The sequence below is a fragment of the Bombus huntii genome, chromosome 13, assembly GCF_024542735.1.
Source record: "Bombus huntii isolate Logan2020A chromosome 13, iyBomHunt1.1, whole genome shotgun sequence".
NCBI lineage: Eukaryota > Metazoa > Arthropoda > Insecta > Hymenoptera > Apidae > Bombus > Bombus huntii.
The window spans coordinates 1159404-1180276 of record NC_066250.1 but is presented as its reverse complement, the minus strand read 5'-3'; the positions used below and the strand labels follow the sequence as shown (position 1 = coordinate 1180276).

Sequence of the window (20873 nt, the reverse complement as noted above, 5' to 3'; positions counted from 1 at the left end):
TAAAATTCATCTACGTTGACGTGTAAGATTACCACGTTTTAAATTAACCGGGCAACCGTCGACGGCGAGACAGGATGGAGGTCGACGGAGAGAGAGGGAGAGAGAGAGAGAGAGAGAGAGAGAGAGAGGGGGATGAATTTTTTAAAACCTCGCGTTATTTAAGGGTGAAGCTATCGTTTCGAGAGACCGTCGCTTCTTTTATGCTTTACCAGTCGAGATGCGGTATGTTTTATGCTGATGCTGATTACGGCTGTAGTATGTGTTTCCCGTGGTAATCTCGACGATGGAAACATTCTCGTGTAGCCGAAATGGGATGAGTTTTTACGTCGATTGTTAAATGATTTAGCAAGACAATGGCTCGTTTGAATAATTTTGAAATATCGAAACGCCAACTATATTTATTAGGATAGAGGTGTCACGATCACGCGATAAAATTATAATGCACATTTAAGGGAAACAACGAGTATTGTACAGAAGAATTTTACTTTGTAATTTAGATTTATAGCATGAGGGGATGTTATTTTACGGAAGCTCCCTGACAAAATGTACGATACGGAAGATTAAAATTAAGATTGCAAAGAGTATAATTGTAGGTTGGTAGTACGTGGTGGTCGCGCTATGTTCCCCGAGGGTTAATGACACCATCGTAGCTTCACCGTGTACTAGCGTAGCGGCTTGCGATTTAAACTTTACATTCTTTTCGACATAGTGTTGTAGTAATCAGTTGAAGCGAGTGCATCGCAGCATTTCCTCGTTCGTATAAAAACTTGTTAACAGAAAATCATAGGAGAAGCGATGAAATTATTAACTTTTTTTGTATTTTGAAGAAGATAAATGCGTAGTATTCCACCATTACTTTACCGTGATCGATTAACGGAAGTAGTAAAAGTCTCATTGGAATATTTCGCGTATAATTATTACGACAAACGAGATGCCTGCGAGAAACTGTATAAAACGAAACGAATTATTTAACAAGATTGGAAATACTCGGATGGAAAAATTGATCGAGGACGATTAATTTGTTTCGAATTCTTCGATCCACCGATGAAGATGGCGGACCAAAGACGGCCACGATGTACTGGTTGATTCGAGTATTCGAATAGCATGCTATACGCGTGTATGTTGATCGTCCGATAAAAATCGACCGCAATTTACTGCACGACTTGTTCATTCAAGAGACTTATCGATCGTTGTAGGGTCAACCCAACCCCAGGACTGGCGTATGTGACGAAGATATCATGGAAATCAGAAATGGCAGGAGCGTGTTTCAAATGTGCGGTTGGAACAGCGGTCAGCATCGTAAGTAAGAGTTCCTTTGTGCTTTGTGTTAAAACTTTTCATTTCGCGCTCCAATCTCGCGCTTCGATCTTCGCATTTATTTATTTCTTTCCTCGTTTTCTCGCTGAAAAGAGTTTCAGAAATATTCAAATAAGTTGTACGGTCTGTTTTATTAAGGTCAATTTTAATTAATTATTTTATGCGAGAAGAATTTATACCATTCGTTGGATATGTTACGCTATATACAGGACGTTTCACGCAACTAGGTGGAGCTATAACTTTCGTATCACTAAGTCGGCGATAGAAAAAGAATTTCACTGGAAAAATTAAATATCGTCAGGCGATCAACGTCTTTAGATTCTCTTCCATCTTTACGCATTTGTATCGGAGACTAATCGATCGGTCGAATGAAAAATCTTAATTGCTTAATGGCAGTTTGTATCAAACGCTTTCAAATTGATAAATTAAATTCGTGTAATTAATCATTGCGGGGAATTCACTACGATTAAAATCTCGCGGATATCGCATTTCCACCGAACTACGCCGGACAATCAATCTCGTCTGCAAAACTGTAGCTGTACGTACGAAAAAAGAATAGATATCGTACGCTGGAAGACGATACTTTCCATCCGATGAGTTTCCCTCGATATCGTTAGAAAGACCTGACTAAGTTTCGTTAAGGAATCGATCCATCTTCTCCGATACAAAGCTCTTTGGAAGCCAGACAATCGTTTGTAGACTCATTCTTCTTCCTTTTTGTCCAGTATACATAGACTTGGACGAGGACGATCAGTCCCTGACACTGGACTTCCGATTACCTAGCAATCTCCGATCGAGAATGTGGGAAATGAGGGTTGTCCAGTTAGATTTCGAGCAGCGTGCACCTACCGGCTGCCTCCAATACTTCCAAGGTTCTAACGGCACCTTAAAAACTTTCAACTTCTTGTCGAACGGAAGATTTCTGGCCGATCAAGACTATCTAATGTGTATTCGTCAAGAGAGAGAGATGTGCGGAATCTCTTATACACCCTGTTCGTCCGATTCCTTTCGAATCGGTCCTCCTAGGATGCTATTGACGAACAATACGAATTTGAACGGGTCGTCGATCGACGAGGGTCCTAATGCGAATTCGACTACTCGTAATACGACCGTCGCAGGATCTACGAATGGGACGGATATCGAGGGATCTGGATCGAATCCGATGGAAGAAGGTGGAACCTCTATGAACATGAGCAATACCATGGAACAGGAAGTCGGTTCGTCGAATGGAGCGGTTTATGGACAGGAACGTTGCCGAGACAGGGTGCTCATTCCCTGCGACTTCGAGGAATTTATCACGGTAATGTTTTTTAGTTTGCTTGCGAAGGGCGACTGTCGATAGGATGTTGGATTTGATTAGCTCGAGACATCTTGTACGTCGGTTCTAGGTTTTGGTAGGTCGACACCTTCGGTAGATCGTCTTGCTGACTTTTATCGTGGCTCGATTGTTTCTTTGGTTTGGCAAATCGTATATATATATAGCATAACGTGTATAGTATCCAAAGGACTCGGATACTACGGTGGATTGTACTATCGAATTTTGCAGTTTAACGATTATGGTAATGGGGGTCTGAAACGGTACTTGTTAAACTTGTTTTGCTCGGTGTTGCGAATTATCGTTTGCCTTTACGGGCGATTTGTTACTGTTTCTTGCTATTTGAAAGTTACTCGAATTTATGATATGAATAATTCACGGGAGAAGTATTAAATTGACCGAAAGTTCCGTGGTCTTTGTTCTTTGGAATGAACGACATCGATTGTTCTAACTGGAACTTGTCTTAACAATCTCAAATTTACTAGATACGAATACGAACTGATACTACAAGATATCCTACGTTTAATTGATTTTGTGATGCGCGTGATACTTTTGCTTGAATGAACGTAACAAATTTTTGCAGGTAGTTGTAAGGAAAATCATTGGACGATTAAAAAGTTTCCAACATGTTGCAAACACGAGCATGCAACTACCTTGTTAATACGAGAAGCGCGTTTTTTTAACGAATTCCATGTTCAGCTGGTCTTGTAGTTCTAAACTGTTACTATGCAACAATGAACGCTGCAAAATGTTGCTCGGAGAAATTTATTTTAGTCACGAATTATGGATCAGTTACCTAGTTAAACCTCATGAAAAAAAACTGTGGTAAAAAATGTTTGAAAGTGAAAGATTTACGATGTTTTTAATTACGTGACTGTAACTGGTACGACTGCAAATTAACTACTTTGCTATTTACAATTATACCAATTATTTTAATTATTCGCATTAGAATCTAGATTACGAAGAGAATTTTTCACGATGAGGGCAAGAGAAATAGGAAATACTGTTTTTCTTTCTTAATTTCGTTCATTTTTCACAAACACGAGCAAAGCCCTGACGGGCACAATGCGAGCTCGTGCAAACACTGCAATGCGAAAAATTACGCTTCACGTGTCTAAAAATGCGTGTGAAAAATGGGAAACGTCGTTTCGTCGTCGTAAATATTATTCACGCGTGCTTATAACGCAAGAGCCTCTAAAAAGATGCTTGAAAAAAATCATAATTTTAAGTAATTAAAAATTAACAACACATACATAGAGATTCAGAGTGTAACAAATTTTCTCCTCTATTATATTCCGCATAGAATACGTTGAACATACTAACAAAGGATGAAAGGAAAGAAAATGAACAAAATACGCTGGTAATTAAAAATGAAATTTCCATAGAGTTTCGATTAACCTTTTCTTCTTCGACCAAGTAGACATCCACGTCGTCGTACGCCAGACTCTTGCTCACGCGTTTCAACGAATTTCCCTATTGCAGCCTGGCAACAACGAGGCCGGAATTTGCAACCTTGAACACTGCGGCAACTCTCTGTGCGATCGAAACGAGCTGGACGAAGAAGGTAACTGCCGCGTGGAGACCTGGGCAACGCCCTTTCGTATTAGGGTGGCTTTCGGTCCTGGACAGGACACGGGAACCACTCTCGAGGACAATATTGGCATGTGTCTCGTGTACGAGCAACTACCCTGCGTTGTCTGAATGGCCTTGGACCGAGAAACGAGTGGAGACGTATGGGGTATGACACAAGTTGAGAATTCACGTGGTATCCAAAGGTTAATATTTGAAGAGGACGATTTGATGTTTGCTATATCTAGCTAAGCCGGTCAGAATTTCCTACGAAATTAAATTTTTTAATTTAGAAAGGGAGAAACGTGTTTCATAATTCGTACGTTTATACGCATCGCGAAAAGAAAACGTCGCAAGCCGCTGAAATTAAAGTAGATACCTTCCGCTGTGAGCAAAAATATAAGAGGATCAAAAGATTCGTGGGCCGACTACTCCAATTATAAACCCAAATATCTAGCAGCTTGTCGCAGAAATGGCCAATTAAGATTCTGAGACTCCATCCAGCGTTCTTCATCCACCGTCATCCTGGTTTCCTCGCTTTTCGACGAAGATATCCTACGGGGACAGCGGTCGTTTTAACCCTCTATAACGCCGTAGGTAACTTGGGATATCTATATTCATCGGACCGTGTTTTGAAAATGTTATTTCGTCCGCTGCAACCTTCGTCTATCGCAAGCATATCAAGCTCTGATTATAATATTTCATCCGGTTATAGAGGATTAAAGAGAACCATAGACAGAAATGTACATCGTTTCAGAATGATCGAGAGACACTGATATCAAAGAGTTAAATAGTCTTTATTTACAAACGAACTAGCTTAAATCGCAAACGCAGCGCACAACTCTCGATACAATAATAGATATATAATTCGCTTTTTCATTTTTTCAATTTGTTTTCATTTTCACCTCTATTCTCTCTCTCTCTCTCTCTCTCTCTCTCTCGCTCTCGCTCTTTTTCTCTTTCGCTCTCTCTCTTTCACTCTCTCGATCACGCGTCACGATCGTCGGCCACATCACGCCACAGTCCAAATCGCAAACGCAACTTGAGTCTACCCTCCCTCGAGTCCGTTTCTTCGCGGAAATACCCCCATTTGTATTACGTCGTTCTCAAGTAATTTATTATTTCATCGATCCTCGTGTTTCTAAACGCCGGCAGAGAAATGCGTTTCCACCCTCTTGGAACTGGGAAGTTGGAAGTGGCCGACGATGATCACGGGAATCGCAGCGATAACGATAATGATATTACAAGAATAAATTATAATGCTATTAAATACAATAATGAAGGTGACGTCACGCCGGAATTTCGAAAGAAACGATGCTCCGACCAGAACACGGCGTGACGTTACGAGCTCCTCATCATCGTCGTGTATCTATGTATGTTCCTCGATTTAGTCCTCTATCACCTTTTTTCATCGTCTCCGTTCTTTCCTTTTCTTCTTCTTTTTTTTTTTGTTCTTTTTCTTTAAATGTATATAACCGTAATGATAAGTAATAATAATAACGAGATTAGCAATAATCGTGATCGAACGACGATGACTTCCGGTGTCCGGTAGACAAAAACTGTATTCCGGAGGCCGGAGGTCGTCGACGTCGTCTGGCGTGTGTAAGAAAAGTCGTACCACTATCTACAAAGTCAAAAAGACCGATAAAACGTGTAAAAGGGCGGTGGTCAACGAACGTGTGTGCATATGTAGGTCTGTGCGTGTGAGTATGATTTAGATATGTGTGTGTATGCGTGTGTGTTTGTGTATGCTTCTTTGTACAGAGTCCTTGGATACAGCACATGTCGCTCCCCTGATACCGTACTGTGCTAACTCGTAGTAAGGTTTTCCTGTACATTTCTTTCTCCTTTTTCCCCTCTCCCCTTTTTTTCTTCCATCCTTTCTTTTTTCCCTTTCCTTTATTATATCATGGGTTACTCTTATCGGGAACTTGGATCGATCCTTCGAAGTCTGGCTTAATGAAACAAAAAGAAAAAAAGCTCTCCCGTCACTTTCTACTTGTTTATTTATTTATTTATTTATTTATTTAGTTTTTCTTTGAGAGAGTAAGTACTTGAGTTATTTTAAAGCGTCATGATATGTATACTATTTAGAAGAATCGGCGAATTGTTTCTTGTTACGATGTGCTATCTTTATCTTCGTTTTATTCTAGTTTATCCGTCGTGATATTTCGTGCTTTCTGTACTTCCATTTCGTGGATTATCCTTTCTGATATCGATTCATGGAGGTAGAGGGATTGAATCGCTTTGTCGTAGTTGCAACTATAAACTTTGATCAGTGAGCTGATTTTTTAATTTTGCTTCGTTCAATGGATGTTTCGTGTCTTTTTTTTTTTTTTTGTTTCCGTTTTTCAAATTATCCTTCGAGATATCGATTTAATACGATGATAATTGAATCGTTTTGCGCTTTGAACGACCAACTCTTCGGTATACTGATTCGTAATCTTTCGAAGTTACATTACAGGCTCGTTCGATGGATGTTTATCTTCCATTAAATTTGTTTAAACATCGTATACGTTCGATACTGCGATTGATTCGTTGAATAGCTACTCGAAGTGTGATGTGTTTGTTCAATAAATGTTCGCCGTTTGGTATGTTTATTAAACGAACGTTTGCCTTGTAATCGTATTTGTTTTCTAGTTCTTTGGTCTCTGTTATATTTATCGAATAGGCTTCGCTTGAATTTGTTTACTATCCATATTTAGTTGTACGACTGGATGCACGTATGCGTGTTCAGTGTTTATATCATACATTTCTGTTTATTCGTTCAGTGATTTTAATAAAGTGTAACCTTTTTGAGAAATAGATGTAGTAGATTTAAGCGTCCGATATTTATGTGCTTATTACTCATTTGACACAATGTTCTGTTGTTTTATGGCTACAGCGACTTTTTAATGTCGAGACTGCGAATAAGAGAACGAACATTAGGTAACAGAAAAATATAACTTTTTGGGGACATTTCAGATATCGTCTTTTACGTTTAACTACGAAAATAGCATGATCTTCCTCTTTCGCGCAACGAGATATTTTATCCGGCGAACATTACTTCGGAGTACTGTGTAGACAGATTATGCATGAAATCTTGAGATTATTATCGTTTGGTTTGAATCCTTCCAAAGAAAATATGAAAAGTGAAGAACAAACCAAATTCGTTAAGACGATTAAATGCATGAGAAGTTAGCAATTTAATTAGAAGAATTTGCAAGTTTCAAGATGATTTTTAAAACATTTGATATTTTTTCACGACAAACCTTTGCTTACATTATTATACGCGAATCGTGATCAAGTACACATCGACGAGTGAAAATGTTTCGATATTAACTTTTTATTTACGACACATCGATCGATCTGATATTCAGAACTTTTATGCCCTTTCAGCCATATTATGTATTACGTATTACGCTTGATTTAAAATAAAATAAAATAAAAACACCATGCACGAGAATGTAACAAAACCAGGTTTTATTCTAAATGTAACGCCGTTATTCTACTCGAATTTTCTTTTATCATCGATATCATGATATTTCTTAAAATTCCATAAAAACTATAACTATTCTCTTAAAACTTTATCTTTAACATCTTAAATTTTCATTCTTTACGAGTATTTCTGTTCAACATTCAACGTTAAATAAATTTGAATAATAACCGTAACTGTAGCGTATTACAGAAATAATTTATTTCTGTGTCCTGAATTCTGCTTTTTACACAATGCATATATTACAATACAAATATTTTGTTAACAGTTGGTACTTATCGCGTTAGAAAATGAAATAATAAGAGCTGTTTCTAAGACTGAATTGATTAAATATGCCAGTATATATACATATATACCGTGATAAATCAACCGGCTCGGTATTTCATGCTGGTAACGCGTTTTAATTGCAAACTCAAATAATGGTTCACTTTGTAACAATTTCGTACCATTAAATATCAGTTAAATCGAGATACTTATTATATGGCTTTCAAATATTTAATTTGCGTTGGACGAGAAGTCGAGAGGTAATTTCAAATTCATAAACTTTTATACAAAAGTAGTACCACGCTAGCGGCAAATTGATACTCGTCTCTGCGTGAAATTCTGTCGCTGGACGATCATTTTTTTCTTTCCATCTGTAGTTTCTTCTTCGATACATTTTCTCGCTTTTCAATATTCTTTGAACAATTTTGCTCTGACAATTAGTAACGGTGTTAAAGAGAAAAACGTCAATTCGCCTGGAAAATCTTCCTCGCCAACGCGTACCGTCGCTGTGATTCACTATTAATATCAGGCAACAGCGGTTTGCACGGATACATATATACGTTCGCAGAGATACCTTTTATTTTCTTTCTGCACATCCGCAAACGCGTACAATTCCTTTCATTTTGTTCTTCTTTTTTTTTTTTTCGTCGACCTTTTCCCTCTTTTTCTACGTATTTTCTTTCACGCTCTTCCATTGCTTCCGTCATTCTGTTCTTCGTTTGCACGCGGCACATTTTGAAGCACTTTTTCTTTGGATAATACCTGGACACTAGTCGACTATCAAAAAAAAGTTTAACTCAAGTTGCGTTTCCTTTTAACGGGCTTGAATAAACGCGTACCAGGTTAAATACTGGAACGAATGACAACGCGAACCGGTTTCTTTTCCGTCAATGTAGCGATGACTGGACATTTCACGATGAACAGGATCTCGTTATAGCTTTTTTGTTTCACTTTTAGAATCGTTTCGATGCGTGCCATCTCTTTATCATATCATTACCTTTTATCAAGACCGAATAGAGATCAGCGTTTTTGGAACTGTAAGAAATTTACCGTTTAATTGCAATTATTAAAGATTGGTTTTATCGTTCGCTTCAATGGGAGCTTCATCTACTAACAAGATAAAATTAACAATCTAAAATTATTTTTCCATGATCCTGTCGCGCAGCTCCAACTTCCATTGTCTACTTTTGTTTGCTCCAAACTCCGATGTTCCCGTTTCTCGTTAACACAGCCCAAACTCTAGTTTTCCACTTGCGTAACTCAACGTAACTCAAATTTTTATGTTCCACTTCCCATTAAAACAATCTATAGTTTCACCTCCAACTTTCTGTTAATCCAGTTCAAACTTCTATTTTCCACTGCTCTTTAATCCAACCAAAACTTCCATTTTCCACTGCTCTTTAATCCAACCAAAACTTCCATTTTCCACTTCTCTTTAATCCAAACTCCAACTTCCCATTCCTCTTTAACGAAGCCCAAACTTCTATCTTTCTCTTCTCCTTAACCCAGCCGAGGCTCATAATTTCCATTTCTCTCGAAACCTGTTTCTCAAACTCCTGCCTTTCATTTCTCCCTAACCAACCCCATATCCTCGGCTAATAACACAAGGGTTAAGATTCTCTCTCTCGTGCCGTCACCGTACGCTTTGTTTCTCCGATTTCCTCGTTCAGAAATCTATCAATTACACCCGACTCGATAGCAACCGATTGAAATCCTGTCGCGGCGTCGAACCTGCTTTCCGATCCTCGATCGGATTTATTCGCCGTCAACGGAACAATGTATCGGATTCGCGAAGACTCGTTTGCGCGAAGAGAACGTCAGCCTATATTCTATGGCTTTTGTGTTCCTCGAGGGGCGTGTAAGGAGAGAGATAAGATCGGGAATACTTTGCGGATTGTCGTACACGTTGTCCGGGCGACAGGTCACGTATCGTTTTATATCTGTTCGCGGCGAATCGAGTGGCCAACGCGTAATCCACGCACGTAGGACTCGTAAAGGGATCGGATAGATAGAGGTTTCAGATAAGATTGATCACCGGTGATTCGTGTCACACGGCTGAAAGATTTCTTTTGCGGTTCGTGTATCACGTTCGAGCAGCAGTAATTTACCGTTGCAGATTCTCTGTTGTTCCACTTGTTAGATTCGTGGCTCGGCTGTGACTAGAACAGTTCCTACTAACTTTTTAGTTTAGTTAGTTTTTAGAGAACAATTTTGTTCCGTCAAAAATATCGACAGTTACACGCTATACTTAGTGTTAATGGTAGTAGGCCTCGCTTGCAAATTTTTATACGTATATTTAAGTTGACGATCTGATTTAGAAAGAAATTATATGAATTTCACGTTCTTCGATCGAGGTATCATTTTTTGAACAAAAATTGCGTCGTTCATCGAACGAAGCGTATCATTTTTACGACGAACGATAGCTTTTTAATTTATAGGCCTTGTACTTATACACCGTATTTTGCAGCAGACAGTTTGCAACGATTAAAAGGAAGGTGTAAGAAATTTATCACACACCTTGTCTTCCGCGGTAACTTAAACTCACCTCGAAACTTGAAATCGTCGTTTCATGTGCATTGAACTAACGAAGAAAATTCTATTCGAGTGACTTACGGTTCGACTAATTCGAATCGTGTTTTCACCTGCTGATTTAAGAACACTCCCAGCATTGCTAACAACCCACTGCTAAATTATCGATATTCGATTAAACCAGTTCGCGGTATCTAGAATTAAAAGTATCTACTGAAAAGCAGACGTTCAATGGCGACGTGCTTTAAAGAAGATCGAACCGTCGTACTCATAAAAATACAAATTTAATCAATAATTTCGCATGATGTTTCGCGATAACTGTTCTGTTATGTTAAACGATATTTATTAATGTATTACTAAATATTTAGCGTACGGTTCAAGCGGAAATTTACGTAAATTTACGTAAAAGTAAAATATAATTAATTTTACCCTTAGGTGACTTTTCATTTTTCCACTGCACTATATCCTCTATTTTACCTCAACTTCAAAAAACGCTACATCCGGGTAGGTCACGGTATCTTCTTACTCCTCTGGCATTTAATTTTCGCCACTAATTAATTAACGTCGGATCAACGAGTGGAAAATTCCGGACAAATCGCGTAGAAACGGTTCCTGAAGTGAATCGAGCCTGAATTTAATCACGTTTTCGGTTCATGGGGCAGATTTAAAAAATTGTTACTCGTACGATGGAATTCTGCCCGTTTCTAGACACGTTGTTGATTATGCAGTTGCCGATGATGTACGATTGAATATCCGCGAAATTTTTAGCGTCACCGATTCGTATCACAGTGGGAGCTCGATAATCGAATTTTCATCGTTTCGTATTAAAAATTAGAATTTATTTCTTTCTTTCTAAAGTTAGTAGTACCGTAGGATTACTTTCTTTTTGTGTTCCATACCACTTAATAAATGTTCCTTCCTGTTTACGAGATTAGTATTTTAATATTTTTAATATTAATTTTATTTGAACATTTTAATATTTTGTATTTGAGATTAATATTTGGTTCTGGCAGTAGTACCTAGTAGCAAAGTGATATTATTTTCTCGATTAGGTATTCGCATATAACTTTGAGACATCGTACAATATTTTCTTTGTTGGATATTTGATAAATAATTATTTCGTTTCGTTCTAATCATTCTTACGAATGTCGAATAAATCGAAGCAGAAATTCACTCGAAAGTTTCGTTTCCCGTTTCGTTCTTGTCACGCTACATTTAACTTCAACCATTAACGCGTATATATCGACCACTATAGTATCTCCTCTGAACGATAAACCCGTTATTTATTAAAATTCGTTATTGTTTAAAAAGTCATTATTCATAAAATCACGTCCATATTCTATTGCCTAGATTTTCAATTTCTCAATACTCGCAGATATCGCAGTTATTCTTCATCTTCCACTTTCCTCCCTTTTCTGGCTTTTCGCCAACCATTTTCAACCCCCTTCTAAATTACGGCACTACCATAAAACTGTCCAGGAGTGCCAACAAAAACAAAACTCCCAACTCTCTGCTCGATTTCTCCTCCCCGACAACTTCACCTTCGATTCACCCGAAACTCGATTCACATTCAGTTTCTCCAACCAAACCTCGCTGATCGCATCAGAATCAGCTCGAACGATTCGCTAGCGGGCAAATATTCGACTTCCTTTGATCTTTCACGCGTCTTTGCGCATGAAAGTCGCTCCCCGACGTTCGCAAACATGTTTTTCCAAATACGTTTCTCTGGTTCGCGATTTTCTGTTCGTCTGGTTCGTCGATGACCTACGAGTCTCGTATAAATCCTGGAAACACCTGGTCCTGTCCACGAAGGAGTCAAAGTGCGCCTTATTATTGGTCGCTTGATATGCTTGCCACGTTCTCCACTTGGCCCTGTCAGTCCCCCATCCCCCGCTTATATCGCCGTTTCAACTCTTTTCCTCTCTCTCTCTCCTTTCTCTCTCGCGTGCAAACACGTGTACACACAATCGTAAATACGAATGGTGCTTTCCTACACTTTCGTCTTCCGTAGTTTAGACGACAGTGTAATTTTTCTTTAAACGCAATTTGAGGATCAGACGGATCGTACAGCGTGGGGTTGTACAGGGGGTGGTTCGATTGGTCCCGGCGGTATTCAGGGTGCGTATCGTGTGCGTGTCACGTACGGATACGTTTCATATATGCGTACGGTCATGTACGTGAATATACATGCTGCTGGTATCTCTGGAAAAACGAGTGTTCGATCTCCCGTGTCCAACTTCTGTTTTCTCTAAGTGAACCTGGTCATGTGTTCTTGTCGTGTTGTATTTTTTGTTCGTGTTTGTTTTCTCGTTTATTTTTTCTCCCCCTATTTTTCCCTGATTGTATTTCTTTATCCTTTTTCGTTCTTTCAGTCGTTTTGCTTCTGCATCTTTACTCGGGCAAGTTCACAACTATTTGTCCAAACACTTGCACCGCGACGTACACGTCGCAGGCGTGCGGAAGGTTTTCTTCGAGGAAGATGAGAAACGCGACGCGAGGATACTTGGATCAATGCTGCTTTAGGTGTTCTGTGTTTTATCCCTTGCTTCTTTTATTCCCTTCCTTCTCCCTTTTTTTTTCTTTTCTTTTTTCGTAGTAATTGAATGTGTCGTTCTGAAGATAACAATGCTTTGAAATTTAGCGACGGAAGTTTCGTATACAATGTTCGTTCGAAGCATTGAAAACTAGAAAACTCTTTCTTCTCGTTTTCAATTTTGAATAGGTGGCTTGTAAATCACTTTTGCTCTGCTGGATTCAACATTTTCTACGTTTCTTTGGTGGCTTTCGAGACTGGTATTTTTTGCATTTTTTTCTTTTTTCTCTTTCGTTTAAACGTTACATCTAAATGAGTAAACGGGCACGTTATCGTGGAAAGAATGTACAACGAGCGATATCATTCTAGCAAGTAAAAAAATGTCTTTTGCCAAGCATACATATTATAGCGATGTGCGCATGATAATGAAATGACACGATTATCCACTATATTTTAACAAAGCATACGTTGATCAAGTACCGTCTTAAACTGCTTTTATATTAAAAATGTAATAAATATTACGGGCACGGGCTACAAAAATGGATGAGAAATGCCCATCTCTTGCAGTGTCTACAAACCAATATCGACGTAGGAATAGAAAACGTTAGAAAGGAAAAATTCGGCAAAATCGAAGAAACTGTATTTGTTCGAGAAAACAGAAAATATAATTCTAAAAATATATAATCGTATTGCCTGACAATCGTATTATACGTTTGTTAATTTCGATTGGAAACCGATAACAGCTAAGGGGCCAAGATCTTAGTTCTCCTTTCTGTTCGTCGACATTGATCCATATGTAGACAAGAAGCGGACATTCGTCGTCTATTTTCATCCCCTTTGCCTTTCGATTCGTCCCTTCATTTTCGTTTAGAATCACCCTGTATTACGTGTATCATACAATACGGTTTGTATTGTCTCGCTGTAATTTTTTCAGCATGGTTAAGTATTTACGAACTGTCGGTGAATATTTGCGTTTTGTACGTGTACAGCTATGTGTCACAGGTGGACGAGCGTGTGTCTATGCATGTGTGGGGGTGTACTTGTGCGATAAGTGCGTCGAAATTGTCGAGTCTCGACTGCAATTCGACTTTATCGTTCCTCGAACGCGCCTCGAACGCTGCAACACGATGTTTTCGTCGTTCTTCCAGGGAACCTCTGTCGCCAGTGATATCGTCTCGCGTTAATACACGTCGGATGGCTTAGTTTTATTCATCGGTGCAACCGGCATACCCTTTCGTTCTCCCTTGAGAGTTCGACAATTGTTCTTTACGAATTATTCTAATTAACTTTACGTTCATTTAACGTTCTTATTTCGTTTCTATCGATTACGTTTTTAGAAAACCGTTGATTTAATAACCGTTTTTACGAGTAAATTATTGTCACATGTATACATATATTGCTTAGAAAATTATTTTTAACAACATCGCGACCAGATTATCGTATCCCTAAGTCGCTTCTTTACATGTTGACGTATTTCCATTGGATTTCGTGTATACTTTCTTCTTGTTTTCTTGTTAGCTTGGTGCGTAATGTTTGTTAACGTTTCTTGCTTTTCTGGTTTTTCGTATCTAGGATCGTGTGTTTGTCGAAAATGAAATTATTATAAAAATTCATATTATTTGGTCAAAGTACGGAACGGAGAATCGTTACGTTAAAAGTTGAGTCGATAGGCGCGTTAAAGGTAGGAATTTTATATATATATCATTTTTGTATTCGATCGTGGTATACGATATCACAGTAAATGAAAGAAAGACGTGAAAATATCATAAAACACATGTAGAATTATCGAAAGTAATTAAAAAACGGTATCGAATTATTACATTTGAGCAACGTTTCCATCCAAAGCCTTTTATTAATCCTAAAATTATGAGAGCTAAACGTCCATCAAGAATGAAAACGTTATCGTGAAACATCAGAATTTCTTTTTACATTTCTTAGCTTTTTATCTTTTTACCCGTTACGACGATTTTTTTTTTTTTATATAAAAGGCATACGTAACGTATATACGTGAATACAGTAGCTTGATGGACGGCACTGAGTCGATTGTACAAATTTCTCTGTATTAACGACGAAATAAAGTCTACGCTGTAGACCGATAATTTTGAGAAATCAACGATATTCCGTGTCCAAGAGAGAAGTTAATTTCGAATGTTCTTATAGAAATTAGTATACCGTTACATTGTATATCGTACTTAAGTCAATTTTTGAGCATGTTACATTGTTCAGTTCCATTTTATTTATCAACGTTCAAATATTCATTCGAAGTACTGTAAATATTCCAAAACCTTAAAGTAACAGTTTTACGATTAGAACGTTACGTTATGAAAACATTGTAAAGAATATAATTTATTTTATCTCGACGATTCTTTAGAGTTTTAGTTTCCTTCGATTAATTTAAAGTGCATACGACTCGTCCAACTTCTTTGCTCACAATTTTTTCTCTTTTTCTTTTATAAAATAGTCAGCTCTTTTTTTTTTTTTTTTTTTTAAACGTGTCAGAAGTAGACACGAAGTTCGAGGGAAGGTTTGTCGTACGTAACGCGGAAACGACATCACTGGTTTCAGAAAGAACACTGCTCCTAAAGATAATAATATCGTGTCGATATGACGATTCGCAACTTTACAGCTTCTTAAGCGTTAAACGACGAAGGCTGCTTTCTCTCTATTCGATCCAAAGTAAACGCGTAAGAATATATCCGAAATATATATAACTAGAAGAAAAGATACTTCGAACTGGCATTGATCCCATATTTTGTAAAAATCTGAATTTAAATTTTATCTGTCGTAGCGAGCAAGTATATACGTATCGTCAAAGAACAGAGAAGAAACGAAGAATCGTTTACGCAGAAAACAGCCGAAAATAGAAACAAAGGAGTATAGAACAGCCTGTGTGGTTTTCGTATTTGGATCGCGATTGATCCGAATATTTACACGTACTTGGACGTATATGAGTGTTCAGTTTCGAGGCTTGTACATCAAAGATCCCTCGTCCTCGAGTTGCTCGAATTTTATCAGCATTTCATCTCCGAAAAGATACTTTTATATTATTACATACGCTATATTAATACCGTAGTAGTTTTATAATCGTTTCTTGTTAATCTTACGTTTTAAGGAAAATCCGGAGAAATGTTCAACTTTTCGTTGCATCGTCGTTTTCTCGTTATTAACGAACTTACTTCAACATTAACGGCACGCAGTATATGCACGAAGCGTATATACAAAAAAGCTTGGCCATCGAAGTCTCGATAGGAAATAAATTTTATTCGTTTAACCTGTTCGGTTCGCCACTCATCCGCCGAGACCGCGAACAAGCGTAGCGAATTTTATTGCAATTGACTTTAATCGACGCTCGGCCTTTACTTGCTTCGTTTCCGATCGGTGCTATACACTTAGCGTCAAGCGAGTACCACCAGACTTTTATTAGCTTTCTCAGCGTTCGAACGTTTTACGCATTTAGTTTGGAAAATTATGCATCGCTAGTTAACGCAGCCTTGTTAAATTATTACAAGAGTTACAAGCAAATATTCGCGATTATCCGATTAATCTTCAAACCAATTGAGAGGATCAGATGGCAATCGAGGCAAATGGCAGCCCATTAAATATTTTACTCGCTACGTTACACTTTACTAGGGGTAAAATTATGGTATATCAAAATTTGTTAACAATCAACGTTTTATGCGACACGTGTGTACATTTGGTCCTCTCAATTAGGGCATCAACTAATATCCACTTTGACGCTCGGATTTTACCAGCTACTAACAATAAGTATTGTAAGATGAGTATTTTCTTTCGATTAATTATCGATCGATGATTGTTAACGGTGATGTTATTAGGATGGCGGGAAATAAATATGTTGTGCTTTTCGTGCAGCGAAAGGCAGAAGAACACCGAAATTTCTCCAAGGATTTTCCACATTGAGGTTTTGTTCGCTATCTCGTTTCGTTCCTTATATCGTTTGGAAAGGAAAGTTTCCAGATGAAAGGTGGAAATGAGAAACGCAAATTGTTCACTCATCGATATTTAAAGCGGCAATCTCGAGAAATTAAGAGCGGCCTTTTATTCGCTTTCGACGACGGTTCATAGATGGAAAGTCGAATCCGTTTAAGGGGAGGAGGGATCTTCTTGGTACGACGTCGAATCCTGACAAAAATTCCTACGAACGTTCCGTACGCAAATATTTAAACTCCTCGAGACGCCGCCAGTCTCATTACGCGGCTCCTACAGCATTTACCAGATACTTTCAGGAATTTTTGGCAGCGAAGCTGTGCTCTCCGGTTTATAAATTATTCGACTTTGACCAACACGAGGCTTTCACTCGGCTTCCACTTGACAATCGACGAATATTCCTCGTCGTTTCAAACGAGTTCTTGCGCCAGTGTTGGGCTTCGATTATTTCGGATAACATATAAAATGAATTTAGTCAACGTCTTTTGCATTCGTCGTTCTAAATCTTCGAATAAAAGAAATAACGTTGCTCCGTCGAAAAGAATATTTATAGCGCGTAAAGACGAATACAAAACTTCTTTGCGAAATGACCGAAAACGCTTGGATAGCTTCGATAACTTGGAACAAAGCGAATAATATACAAGTAGCGGGTTTTCTTTTCCTTTTCATTCTAGTAACGAACATTGGTTCACCCAACACTGCCCTGCGCATTCATCCCGTGTACACCTTTTGCCCTCCTTTCTCTTATTTTTACCTCATTCGCTTTCTCCGCTTCCTTTTCCTTGCTTCTCCCCACTCTCCTTTCTATCTTTCTTTCATCTCAATCTCATTCAAACATTTAGCAGAATCAACGCGCGATCTTTGCTGATCCAGGCGCGTTCTCGGTGTTTTCCGAATGATACGAGCGAATGATCCGTGTTTACTAGAATGGAGGGAGGTGAAGACGTTGTGGCGAGAATAAAGAACGGACAGGAGAAATTGGAGAGGAGAGGAGAGATCGGTCGCTCGAGCAAACGATCGAAGAAAGTGAAAAAGATACATTAGCTGAATTGATGTATCGCGAGAAGTCCCTGAATAACGTTAGATCGGTGCGGGTAAAATGTCGGATGTTTGGTGCGCGCACGCGCTCCAACCTCGTTTATTAAGGCGCTCCGCTGTCTTCTTATTTGGTCGTGAAGTTTTTCTCCTCTTCTTTTCTCGCCTCCCTCGCTTCTTTTCCTCGTTTTTGTTGCTTTCTGAAAGGTTAGCAGGTTGGTGCGGACGTGATTTAATTAAAAGCTCCAATTAATTGCTGCCTCTAGCAGCTTTTGATTTAAAACGTGACTCCACTTCCTGTGGCCAAGCTGCTCACTGTTTTTCGCGTTCGGCTTTAAGGCTTTGGAACGCCCTTCATTATCACTTTCCACGCAAGTACTTCGTTCTTGGCAATTTCACGAGCATTTCGATCTTACGATTCGAAAACCGTACGCTGCTTGTTTTTACGTCAAACGTAATTAGTAACGATTCGTAATTGAAACGTAAGATTGCACATGCTGTAGGTAAAACGTTAATTCGGCTGATACGTTCCTTATCGAAGATGCATAGAAGCCAAATTAGTCAATTTTGTCGCGGTCAATTTTCGTTTGAAAAGTCAAGCAATAATTATATATTCTCGGGGTACAATTAAGTTATTTTCAGATAGTATAGTTAGCCAGTTTACTCTTCAGGGTGGCTCATTTGTTAGTGGTATCCGTGCTACGTTAATGCGATATAGTTCGTGAAATATTTGTTACAAAATTGAAACGTATAATGTTTGTATAATTTCATGTAACATCCACGCGTTTGTGTTTTAACCACGATACGTATTACGCATACTAAACAGATCGTTAACGTTTCATAAATTTCACTTAGTAGAAATAAAATAGGGCGAAATGAAATTTACCATCTTCTAATTCGGTTGTATTATATCGACAAAGTTCTCGTTTTCTTCTCTTCCATCGTGTATTATATAATGCGTGTCTACGTTTATGAAAACACAGAAATTTTTTACTTATCTAGTCGTTTCGAGCTTCGTACGAACTTACAAAGCTTCTGAAGAAGAAGAAAACAAGCAGCTTGGTATATTTGCCAGAAATATTCTCTTCTACCCGACGACTGTTCGTTCCTCAAGAAAATATCTCTGGAAATTTCAAAAATTCCTCTTTCCAACGCATTAGTCAAACATATTCTCTCGTGCTGTACACGTTTTAAGTTATATATATATATATTTATTATATATATAATTAAAGGTAAAGTAGTATAAAAATATATAAATAAAATATGTATTTAAATATATCGTAATAAATTATAAATTACATACTATAAATATAACGCGATAAATATACTTGTTTTACACGAATATGTCTATAAATTTATAAAGTTGAAAAGTTATAAAGATAAATTACGTCAAATACATCTCCTATCATAAACATCAGCAAAAAATTCACCAGACCTCAAGCTCTAATAAAACTCGAATAAAGAAGAACAGGACACTTCCAGTTTTACATTCTCCTGCTAACCTTTCGAGCGCAACCCTCGTTCACCGAATTTCGAGAGATTTATCATCCATTAAGATCCCAATGATCGCCTGTAAGCCACCAACAAGCCAGAATTTCACAGCCAAAATTTCTCCCAACCCCTGCTACACACGTATGCTCGTACATACGTACGTATACGTGTGCTGGAACGAACAGAAACGAAAAGAAGCCAGGACAGCTGTAATAATCCACGCATGGTCGCAGTGAAAGGCGTCGCAAGTGGTTGCGGTAAAAATCCGACGTTTCACCCGCAGCGATCTAATATTCCCTTATAGACCATGCAATCTTGATACCCGTCTTGAGCTCGTTCCTCCGGCAATCTTTCCCCTCCGTCCCCGGCTCTCTTTCTCTCCCTCACCGTTTTTCCCGTTCGGCTCGGTAGGTCGTCCCGACGCCCCGGTTGAGTGCGCCTCGGCAGTGGTGGAGAGTGGCGTTGGTTTCAGCTTTAACCCAAACCTCCGGCTGTCTTGGTCCCGTTGGTCCGCAGGTTAGAGTTCCTCCGGTCCTCCTCTGGAACCCACCGTACAAGAAGAACAGGAAAACAAAGACACTACAGACCTTCCCGCTCGGGCGACAATTACAGCTAAAATTGTCTTGCGTCTTGGCCAAGACCACTGTTTAACCCTTCGCTTTTTTCCCCTTTTTCTACCTTTATTCTTTCTTTCCTTCTTTTCGCGTTCCCTTTGTACACCAGCAGCAGCCTTTGTGCATGATAATTGCTGGACATACACGCGGCTTCTTCCTAGAAACACTCGGCTCAACGGAGTAAGAAATGTAGGTTTGGCGAACGCTGCGAGTGCACCTGTGATGCGGTTTAAGACTCGTTTCAGGTGCTTGGGAAAGATCGTAGGTAGTTTGGAGAAGGTGTGTCGGTGGCTTTTACTGGAGGTTTTGCGGGCCGTACGAAGGAGAACGTTGTTTTCATGTACGTAGATACGTATAGGATTGCGTGCAGATAAGCTAAATATATGTACGTATAGAAATAAACGTGTCTGTGGAAAGGAACTGTTAAAACTTTTAACGACTTTGTCTGTACCTATATATTTTGTAAAACCACTGACAAGAAACCACTATCGTAGTATCTTTCTACGCTCTGTGTTCCGTAGTATTCTTCGTTCTAAACGCGAAACGGTATATATGCAAAAGAAAGGATAGAAAAATTGTTGATCAACGAAGAGTAGGTAAACTTGCATCTATATCGGAATGCTACTCGTCGCTCGAACCTACGATGTCATTTTCCTCCCATAAAAACGCGAGTGGGCGATGGAAAACGTTACGATAGTGCCTTTGAAATCCGTCAATAGTCGACTAGTACAATAGCGTTGTTGCATTCGTCGTATTGGATTGTCGCGGGGATTCTGTTTTTACGAA

General features: G+C 38.7%; 2 protein-coding genes and 1 long non-coding RNA gene across 3 annotated transcripts in view; 1 reads left to right on the top strand and 2 right to left on the bottom strand.

Moving 5' to 3' along the window:
* The window catches only part of LOC126872341 (PAT complex subunit CCDC47-like), a 151305-nt gene that overhangs the window by 26667 nt on the left and 103765 nt on the right, over positions 1–20873 (bottom strand). The gene's annotated exons all lie outside the window — the stretch shown is intronic.
* Positions 1075–9401, top strand: LOC126872354 (uncharacterized). Its single transcript, XR_007691953.1, has 3 exons — positions 1075–1299; positions 2043–2617; positions 4115–9401. It is a non-coding gene; the product is annotated as an uncharacterized LOC126872354 (long non-coding RNA).
* LOC126872346 (potassium voltage-gated channel protein Shaw-like) overlaps positions 8594–20873 on the bottom strand; it is a 43889-nt gene continuing 31609 nt past the window's right edge. Inside the window, exon 5 of the mRNA XM_050632195.1 lies at positions 8594–20012. Within this exon, the coding sequence (XP_050488152.1) occupies positions 19948–20012 (65 nt within the window). The 3' untranslated portion in view covers positions 8594–19947. The remainder of the gene's footprint in view (positions 20013–20873) is intronic.